General features: G+C 36.6%; 1 protein-coding gene across 1 annotated transcript; it reads left to right on the top strand.

Annotated features, from left to right (window-relative positions):
* The first annotated feature begins 6212 nt into the window (after window positions 1-6212).
* On the top strand, window positions 6213-10717 carry LOC134238261 (uncharacterized). The gene is made up of 3 exons (XM_062720382.1): window positions 6213-6358; window positions 8285-8440; window positions 8622-10717. Exons 1-3 carry the CDS (start codon window positions 6343-6345, stop codon window positions 10562-10564), a joined length of 2115 nt encoding a protein of 704 aa, XP_062576366.1. The 5' UTR covers window positions 6213-6342; the 3' UTR covers window positions 10565-10717.
* The last annotated feature ends 586 nt before the right edge of the window (window positions 10718-11303 follow it).

Here is an 11303-nt window from a genome sequence, read left to right as displayed (position 1 = left end):
TCGTAATATTACGAAAAAGCGTAATGTTACAAGTTATCGTAATATAAAACATATTACAATTTTTCGTAATGTAGTTAAATTACGAATACGCGTAATATAGCAGATTGTAAGAGACTATATTACGAATTTTCGTAATCCAAGACAAATTCAAGCATTGCAAGAAATTGAGTGGTCGGTAGCAAAGTATGACGTCAGTAATACATCAGATTCCACGGCTACTGATAGCACGCGGTCTGTTTGGTCAGTTACGCCTATCAAAAAGCATGGAAATTCAAGAAGAAAATACCGCCAGCGATGGGTGAGTGGACAATTTCTTTTATTCTTTTATAGGAATTTTCCGAAGGATAAGACCAATTTTCCAGTAAATTTCAATATTCGCTTAAGCATGTCGCATTGGTCTATATCACCCGAACTCCCTACTTTTCTAGCGAAGTCTACCCTAAAAATCACACCCTCGTCTTATAATTCAACTGTTCGTGCAATTATGTTCCCCAAACGGAGTTTGGGAACATATTGTTTTTACTCGGTTTCTTATTATTATTATTATTAAGGTCTTCCGTCTTCACGGAAGACCTTATAGTGATTCTATTGTTTCTTATTTATTATTATTATTATTCTTTTTTTGACAAAATTTTGTGCAGGCGATTTCTCGAAAACTATTCAGCGGTTTTTCATGAAATTTTCACAAAATATGTGTCATTATATGAAGTTGTTACATCCGAAGAGAAATTTGGAAAAATCGCTCTTGGTGCCAAGTTATGGACAATTTCCTGATTTTAAAATGCGATTTTGTCGCCCCTTTTTGTCGAAAATGGCTAAGGATATGATATGGAGACTTATTGGAGATGATAGATCATGACTTTGTGGTTTGCAGAATCGCCTTTTCGTGCGTCGTCAGTACTTCCGGTCGTTACGAGGTGCAAATTAAAAAATTCGTATTTTCTAACTTTTTTGTTTTTCAACATTTTTCATTTATTTTTGGAATGATAATAGAGACTCTTTAAACAATGCTTACTATATAAGTTGTTTGGATATTGGTTAATCAGAACTCTAGATATTAATATTTGAAAATCTGAAGCGGACCCAAGATGGCGGCTGTCTCTGTCAACTCCGCCATTTCGCGAGTAGGGGTTTATGGAGGCAGCTGAGCGTTTGACTAAATGATACATGAAAAGTAAAAAAACTACGTGGACTTTCACCTAGTAGTACGCTGCAATTCAGTGACAATCTTAAAACTTAATTTCCGTTTTACTGCTTTAGTGTAATTGGGCTAGATACGTGTGTGCAATGTGTTAAATTTACTTTCTTAACGTCGAAATAAAATAAAGGCGATAAGAAGTTGTTTTATTTAATATTTAATATCATTGAAGCTATCACACCTATTTGATAGATCAGACCAAAGGATAGGCGCGAATATTTACTCGTGGTGTTTGTCGCCAGATTATGAATAGTGGCCCGCCTTTTATGATTCTTAGACAGGTGTATTGTTGCAGGTGTACTGTATACATAACTATATTTAGAGCAGTATTCAAAATTTATTAGTTTTTCACAAACGTAACCACTGTGTTTCCCATATACACTTGAGTCATATTAAACTAATACAAAAGACAGAAATAAGAAAACCATTTTTAAATAAGATCGTTTAATGGAGTTTATATTTACATTCTTTTCTCAAAGATATTTGAAGTTGAACATTGAACATAAATGAAATCTGAATCCTTGACAGTCGAAGGGCGAGACATGTCTTTCATCGAACCATTTCTACCTTTTCATGAAGGTGTAAAGAATCGGGTTAGTTCACTTTGGGGATAAACGGGTAGTTAAGGTATTAGGGGTGTAATGGCCATGACCTTGAATATGACCTAATTAAGCATAGTTATAATGAACAACACTTTCGGCAATATTTCCCTTAGTTTCATGCAATTTTGTCCATACATATTTCTTATGTGCTCATTAATGTAACTGTACCCTCTCGCCAGTGGTGCACCCTTAATAGACAAAGGGTAGAGATGTAATTTTTCTAGTAAGCCGGAGAACAGTTTAATGTTTCATGTATTCATCTGTAAAAGTAAATCCTAGGATTGTAGACATTCAATTTTTTTTAGTTCAGAGTCATCAGATGTGATATATGAATACTTGTAATCGAGAGAACTTGTCTGCTTTCAGTGAAAATTTTAGCAATATTGTTATAAAACCGTTTATATTATTCTGCTATAGAAAATTATGGTAGGGATGATCAATAAGAAAACATAGAAAATTTTGTGTGACATGTATTTGTGATAATATAACCATAAACAAGAATTATTCTATCCACAATATTTATCTATATTCTACATCAGAGTGATGTACCCCCTGAAAATGTAAGCCATTATTTTTTTTGGTTCATGGTATAGGGTAGGTTGTAATGAAATAACTAATGAGCTTGAGCATATATAAACAAAAGATGATTGTCATACTAAACTCAATTCAGATTAGATTCATTTGCTCAGAAAATTGACCTCTTCTCACACTGACCTTGACCTAGATAGGGTTTACAAAATAAACTACATTTTTGCAGTTCCCATGTGTATAAAGTTCTTAATAGTTTTTATTTACTTTACAATGAAGGCGCAAAACACTGATCAAAGGGTTTTAAAAACGATATTGTGCCTCACATATATTATAAATTAACAAAATATGCATAAATAAATATGTTGAAACACCCCCCCCCCCCGTTTCTGACGCGGCTTAACTCATTCAAAAAATAAATAAATAAAAAACCCACACAGATAAAATTCACCCTGACCTTACCCAGAATATTTTTTTGTTCTCATAGCTGATATATTTTTTTTTGTTAAAGTTCTAAACATATAATTACATTATTTTTACTGATCGATCTATTTAGATCATCTCAGATATTTCACGTACATGTGTGATAACATGGATAATTGAACGTGACATTAATGTATGTTGCATGAGTATCTAGATATTTTAAGTCTGTTTTTTCAATTATTTTTCAAGAAACCATCAATATTTCACAAATCCTGAGAATCATTTAGCACGGCCACAGGTTTGCACAATTCCAGAATATTACATTATGTAGAGATTATATGTACACAACATCTGTCGATTTATTGCAGATTCCACAATACACGCCATGCTATTAATATTGTAACATACATTATTCTCTCAAACTGTTAGCTGATACTAAGAGAATCACAAAATTACAATGAAAAGTTACTTCGTTTGTTTTTTCGAAATCGGTGCTATTTTTAGAAGTTGGAAAAACCCTTGTAATGTGTATATGAAGATAACATCGTTTTAACTGCATATTTTGTCAACCCAAATTATAGTATGGTGTTTTCTATTTAATATCATATCAATTCTTTCCTTTGATTAGTTATAATCTGTTCCTTTGGTGTATGTTTTATAATAGCGTCCTAGGCCGTCTTGACGACGCGCCATTTTTGTTTACGAAGATAGATGTTCCGAGAACTGCCGATGTCAAACACCTCGGCATTTTAACCGGAAGTGGCCTATTACACCGCTAAATCCTTAAAAAAGTTAAAAATGATTACCATTTCACTTCTTTAGTGTTACTTACCTATATAAGATATAGAATATGTACAATCTGTTAAATATACTTTCTAAACCTCGAAATTTAGGCTTAAAGAACGTTCCTTTTTCTTTATTCTGTTGAAGCTATCACACCTATTTAATGAAACATTCCAAAGAAAAGGCGCGCAGATTAACTTGTGGCGTTTGGCGCGAAATTATAAATAGTGGCGCGCCTTTCGTGATTCTTAGACAGGTGTATTGTTGAAGAAGTATATTCAAGTACATTTAGAGCAGTGGACTCAAACGCGTAATTTAAGCGTGTTGGGAATAAAGAGGAAAAAAGCGCATTGGATTTTCACGCTGGCGACCTGGGTTCAATCCTCTTTGTGACCAAAATTTTTTTATCACTTTTTCAGCTCGATTTTAGGTTCTTTTCCTGAATCGGACGGAAGACCTCTCGTTGCTCGCAACGAGATCGTTTCTAGTTATTATTATTCTTTTTTTTCTTCTTTGTTCTCCGGTACTTTTTTGTCCGGGAGTGTTCTCAGAAACTGTTCACCCAACTGAGCTAAAACCTTTTTAGGGTTAATAGGTGTGTAGTAAAGGTGTGCAACACGAAGGTTATTTTGCGCGCATACGCATGCACGTGCGGGCGCGTGAAATGAGTGAAATGAGGGATATACTTTATATAGCCATAACTTTAACATTTTTTGATGAAATATTTTAAAACTCATTTAATAAGGATATATTAATAGTGTAGATAATGTGACACTGTCAAATTAGCACGAACTGACGCGCATGCACGTGTGCTTCGCTCTGATTGGCTGCAACAAAAATCTCAATATCTTTTCGGTTTTTTGACGAAATGCTATGAAATTTAGAATATAGGCATACATTAGGATGTACTACAATATGATATATAACAATTGTCATGTTAACACGCGCATGCACGTGCGCTGCAATCTGATTGGCTTAAACTTTAAATGGCTATAACTCCCTTGTTTTTCAACGAAACAGTATGGGATTTAGAACATAGACAAACATAATGGACTCCCACAAGGAGGTATGGTCGTCATGCACATGCATGCACGTGCATGCACGTGTGCTTTGCTGTGATTCGCTGAAACAAAAATCGCAATATCTTTTTTTAATTTTTGACGAAATGCTTTCAAATTTTAAACATAATCATGCATTAGGATGTCCTACAATATGATATATAACAGTTGTCGTGAAAACATGCGCATACACGTGCGCTGCAATCTGATTGGTTTAAACTTAAAATGGCTATAACTTCCTCGTTTTTCAACCAAACAGGATGGGATTTAGAACATAGACAAACATAACAGACTCCTACAAGAAAATATGGTCGGCATGCACATGCATGCACGTGCGTGCATGTGAAATGAGTAAAATTACAAATACACTAGATTAAAACGTATTTTTTAATACTTTTGGATAAAAATTGTAATTTCTAGTATATAAATAGTGTAGACAAGATGATATGGTCATTACGCACATGCATTCAAATGCGCATGCGTGCAATGCATAAATTTGAATATACTGAATATACTTCTGTGAAAACATTGTTATAGTCTAAAACGCATAGAGTTCGTCTTATTTAATGAAGCTTACAGTGAATAAGGCACCAAAAGGGAGATGGGGAGCGTTTGGGGAACATCTGTAACGGTTCCCGTTACAATTAGCCCTAGTTCTTATTGAAATACACAGAATTAAAATCTCAGTAAGAGTCGTACAAGTTATCGCCCGTGACATCTCGTATTAAACGTCATACTTTGCTACCCGCCACTCAATTTCTTGCAATGCTCGAATTTGTCTTGGATTACGAAAACTCGTAATATAGTTTCTTACATCTGCTATATTACGCGTATTCGTAATTTAACTACATTACGAAAAATTGTAATATAAGTTTTATATTACGATAACTTGTAATATTACGCTTTCTCGTAATCTTACGTTTTTTTCGTAATATTACGAATTTTCGTATTGGACTGGACTGCATAACGCTACAGATCCCGTAATGCAAAAAGGTGCAATTTACGGAGCAATATTTTTTGCGCACTTTTGGGGAGAATTTCTCCACATTCCAGCATCGGTCAATCAACTACCTTTCACTCCCTAATTCTAGACACATACTGTAGTCAATATGTATATTTCATCCACCTCCCTACCATTTATAGTTGTCTCTACAGGCAAACTCGCTTGACGTGAATTTTCAGCAATCTAACAAATAATTTTAATCAAGCGAGTTTTTCACTAGTAGAGACGACTATAAAGGGTTAAAATATACGGATAAGTTAAATAATGTGTCTAGAATTAGGGAGTGAAAGGTAGTTAATTGACCGATGCTGGAAAGTGGAGAAATTCTCCCCAAAAGTGCTCAAAAATCTTGCGCGGCGCCGTAAATTGCACCTTTTTTGGATTACGGGGTCTGTTACTAAGACAAATATATATATATAACTATATATATAACGCTACAGATCTGCAGCTAGGAGAGTATTAGACTACTAAGTATATAATATACATTATATTGAATCAAGTTATGCATTTTAAAATATTTGTATTGACGCAGTTGAACTTTCTCTTATGTCGAAAAATTGTCTCCTCGAGCCTGATGCAAAAACTTGCTTCTCTGATCAATAGACAAATCGCAACATAATATAGACGGTATGGCCAGTGAACCGTGAAGAAGTGTATCGCCCTAATTCGTCCCTGTGAACACAGTTCACTAGATTGCACACTAATGGTCAATTCCAGAGAGCTGGGTGGAGCGGACTGTAAGGAAAGATGACGGCCCTAAAAGGTAGTAGTCTAGTTTTCTGTATTATGAATATGATCATGCATTATCGAAAACACAAATGTCTGAAATAATTTATAAACGGTGGTATAACAAAGATTAAGATATACTAAAATTAACCTTGTATTTCTAGATCTGTTAATGTTTTTGGAAGAATTGTCCGATTTCTCGATTCGTTCGCTAATCCCATCAATCTCTGTTTACTATGCGTGGTTACAAAATGAATTAAAAGAAACGTTAGGAAATCTAGTGATATTCATTACCTTGTTAAAGGTCATGGTAATGTGGTCTTGAAACTTAAAGCACCCTGCATAGGCCAGTAGGCGTCGGAGGGCTGGGGGGGGGGGGCTTATCCCTCTCACTTTCTGTCAAAGATAGACCTCACATAAGCATTGAAAATTGGGGCTTACCTTTTTTTGTTGGCTGAGCCCTCCCCCCCCCGACTTTCAATTAGCACCTCCCCTTTCAATTTGCTTCCGACGCCTATGCTGTGTCAAATATGAATGACCTGCCCTCCGTCATTTAAATGCTATCATTTTTATCACAATGTCAATTCTCAAGGTCATGGCTCAAAACAGGCACGTAGCAACAGGGGGTCAGATGGGGGGGGGGGCAATTTACCCCTTTTCCCAATATTACTTTCACTATTGAAAATGTTCATTGAAAGGCTGTTGCCCCCCCCCCCCCCCCCGCACACACACACTTTTTACTACAGTAAAGTGATATAATGGAAATGTACTATTGTAGTAATATTTTTCATTAATACACAACAAGATTGCCACTTTTCCTAAGTATAAAGAATAAAATTAAAATTTGTGAAAGTGCAAGGAAGTGTCAATCAAACCCGTCCAAATATTTGAAGTTTCAATAACTGTTAGATGAAATAAGATTTTTAATATATTTTCGTGTAAAATGATATTGCAACATATAAGTGAAAGTCGTGATATTTGAAAATTTGAGAAAATATTAACTACAAATCTGTGTCTATGCACCTTTAAATCAAAGTTCTTCTAAAATACAATTTATACATGTATAACGAGCCTTACAAACAAAGACAATATTGTTACATATGTACCTACTTTGTCAGCAGGGGCCAATACTTACTAGTTCTTTTTTCACTTCTGGATTATTGAATACAGAAGGATAGATGGTTTTCATATTGCCCCTCAATCTTTTAATACGCGACTAAGGAAGCTCTAAACACTTACAATAAGTGCCTTTTGAACTTGGAGATATAAAGGTTTGCATATTGAGGCTATTTAATTTAAATTCAACATACATGTAGGGTACCTGCCGTAATTCTGCAGGAAAATGTTTAAAGACAATGGACTATGCATGAACAGGAATACTGTTGTTTACACACATTTGAAAGATTAATGGAAATAATGAATTCAATGACTTATTCTTGGTCTAATATAATGCTATGCATGATAAGTATTTTAGTCTATTACAAATAGTGTAAATTACTGTGAATAACCATTTTTATCCCCCCCCCCCCCGATTGAAAAGCTGGAGGGTTAATTGTAATCGGGATGTCCATCCGTCCGTCTTTTACGCTTTGGGGTACCCATCTCTTGTCAGCAATTCCTCTTATACCGCTGAAAGAAATTTGATGAGACTTTCAGATAATCTTTATTACATCATACCATTATGACCTCTTATTTTACTTTTTGATCCGACACATATTTTGGGTTTCCCATTGCAAAACATGGACACTGTCATAATATTCATATATAGGGGTGTGGGGTATCATTTAGTGAGCTCATTGCTCACAGTATACCTCTAGTTTCTATCTCACTTCTAAAACATGTCACTCAAACCGCATAAAACTACCCTACAATTTATTACTTAATTAGAACTCTTTAGAGTGCAGTGTTTAGAGCTTCCTTAAATTGATCCAAGTCATTGATTTCATCACTATGTCATTGACAGGGTCTCCTGAATTGGTGTTGCTGCTTATAAGCGTTACATGTCACGTGATATCACAGACATCCAATGGCCGCCAGTCAGTGTACATAGAGAGCCTCGGTATCAACATCACCGGAAACGCCATTGAAGACCAGATTGCCATCACCAAAGCACTCAGAGGTCAAGAATATAACACTTCCTAATCTTAAATCTTCTTGCATGAAATTTACACAAGTGATTCGAGGGGTTACCTTTTAATGAAGCATTACCAGCATACATTGTATCAATTCTGTGCTCACTTCAACATCATGTTCAATTTGATATTGCATGTTTATAAGTTTGTGAATTACCTTATTTGCAGATCTGAACATTACCTTGGCGGAATTATTAACTTTACTTCCTGACATTGATAAATGGACATTCCTGAACAATTCAGTGACCCCCGCCCCCAAGGACGATACAGGAGATGGCGCAGTGGTGGGATGGGGAGTTATCATTCCTGTACTTCTGATTGTCGTGTTCCTGGTGACAGTCACCATCTGCTTGCTCTGGCACACGTGGATCAATCGCAGACGAACATCCAACTCTACCGAGAAAACTCCAGACACAGAAAAAATGTCCAAGCGTTTTAAGAGAAGCATCAAGAACACATCAGATTTTGTACGCGGATCAACTAGATCCACCACGCCACTTCGATCAAGTGTTATAGAGAACGTCCACGTGACCGCCCTTCAACGCCAGAATGCTGACAAGTTCACGTTTGTGTGGGACAAAGACAACTGGAGATTATGTCCACCAGAATCACGACTTCAGAGCTCTGACTTCAACAATAACACCCTCCGACAACACTTGTCGCCTATTGACGAAAGCGAAACTTCCATTGCTAACGTCTCAAGGACTTACAATCTTAGCGCTCACCCTCCATACTCGCCATATCACTTGACGTACATTCATGCACCTCCGCCATCTTATGAGGAGTCAGAAGTAAGTTCATTAGGGAAAAGCATTCCTATGCATTCCCTGCAAACTACCAATACCACACAAAGTGAGGAGTCTTGCAGTGCTTGTATGAAGCAAGGCAAATCGCTTACAATGAGCTCACCCTTCCATCCACATTACAACACGCCAACCACAGAATGTGGTTTAGATGAACCGTCAAACATCAAATTTAACTCGGCAGCAACCACAAACTTATCCCAGTACACCAGTTATCCGTCCTCACCAATGTCCTCATCTGCCGGAAGTCTTACCGCGTCAAACATCGACACGGGGCCGGAAGCTTCCCTGATGATGTCTTACCCTGAACCTGTGTGTCCTCCGTCCTCTCTGCAGAGTGATTTCGCTCCATCAGCCAATCAAACCCCAGAGGAAACCAGCCAAAATGGAAGTGACTTCAGTGGAGGTATACCAAGTCTCCCGAGCAGCATCTTGTACTATCATCAACAAATGACGGGAGATAATAGTCTAAAACCTTTTGGGAAAACTCCTAATTTTTCTCCCCACGCTTTCCAGGGTAGCGCTGGAAGTAGTCTGATATCTGCTGACACTCACTACGAGGACAATACCTCATTGCTTCCAAACGTCGGGAGCAGCAACACGTCAGAAAATCCTACTGGATCTCTTCAGTTCCACACTAATTTATCCCTGAATCCGTCCCTACCTCTCTCCAACTCGGTGATGCCGTCTTTACAGAATCCGTCGATTCAGTTCGCAACTTCGTTTAATCCATCCGTCCAGTACTTCAACACTTTGAATCCCTCGCTTCAGTATGCTAACTTTGCGTCCAGTCAGAATATCAGTGCGGAGGATTTGTCGAAAATGGTGGATGAGATGTCCTCTATTCGCCCTTTCCCACCCGAAGAAACGGAAAGTCGTGGTGGTGTTGTGCACAGCGTCATAGGATATGAAGGGACCGTCGGACAGAGTTATGTAGCTGACATATGCGCCCCGCAGTCAGGAAGTGAAGCGGATAATAACTTCCACCAAAGTATCACCGAGTTGTTCAAGAGTTGGAGTGTTACTGCGGAACTGGATTACAGCTCTTTAAGTTCCCACGCTACTTCACAGCGAGCGGACCCAACTGCAGCGTTCGATCACCAATCAGAACACAGCTCTTATGGTGCGTCACAACCCACCGACATGTCGTCATTTTGGGAACAGCAGCAGGGTAGAGGGAGAGAAGAAAGAGACAGAATTTCAGATGATTCCAGCAGACAGCACGTGCAGTTAAATCACCTTCCTGTGCCTGGCAGACGAGTCAAATTTGATGTCCCAATCCTCGTCAATAAAACGTATTGGGTGTAAAAACTTGTGAAACTTTCTCAATGGCTCACAAAACCATTGCTGACTTATATCTAATCACATTCTAAATTGTGGTTTACAAATATATTAATATTTACATGTGAAAATGAGATTGCATTTTTGATATGTACAGAAATGTAATGAAATGTAAAAATATATATATATATAGTATTGTATTAGGAATTTAAGTAATTTTTCTTTCGAATTTAAAATATACATAGATTATATATTTCCTGATTATTTTCGTCAAGTGCTATTTGTCGTAATAAATTCATATTTTGTGCTTTATTTGTTTTAATATGGTAAATCAGGTCCACAGGGAGCAATTTCCTTCTGGGTTCATTTCAATCCCAATCTTCAATCAGTGTATAAAAATGCAAAAGTATCTTAATTGCTGTGAGTTACAATTAAAAATTTACATAAATGTTGGTAAATAATCACGTTTTCAACAATTATTTTCTTCTGCTTTAAATTATTATATTTTGTTTACTCTTACGTAGAATGTATACCTGTATACGGCGCGGATCTAAGAAGTCTTGAATTTAACTAGGTTGCGTTGTTGTTTTTATTGTTTTTTGGATTTATTTTATTACATGTATTTATTTCTTACCAAAAAATACAATTAAACTTTTCAAGAATAAAGACTATATACCAACAATTTCTGGCAAATAGAAATTTGAGGAAAAAAATATCCAACCTGAATTTATAATTGAATTAAGATGTGCTCTGACCCGATCGTATT

Source organism: Saccostrea cucullata, unplaced genomic scaffold (genome assembly GCF_032062105.1).
Source record: "Saccostrea cucullata isolate Sc308-1 unplaced genomic scaffold, CSIRO_AGI_Scuc_v1 ctg1059, whole genome shotgun sequence".
In the NCBI taxonomy this organism is placed as follows: Eukaryota; Metazoa; Mollusca; class Bivalvia; order Ostreida; family Ostreidae; genus Saccostrea; species Saccostrea cuccullata.
This window is presented reverse-complemented; position numbering and strand designations above follow the sequence as displayed.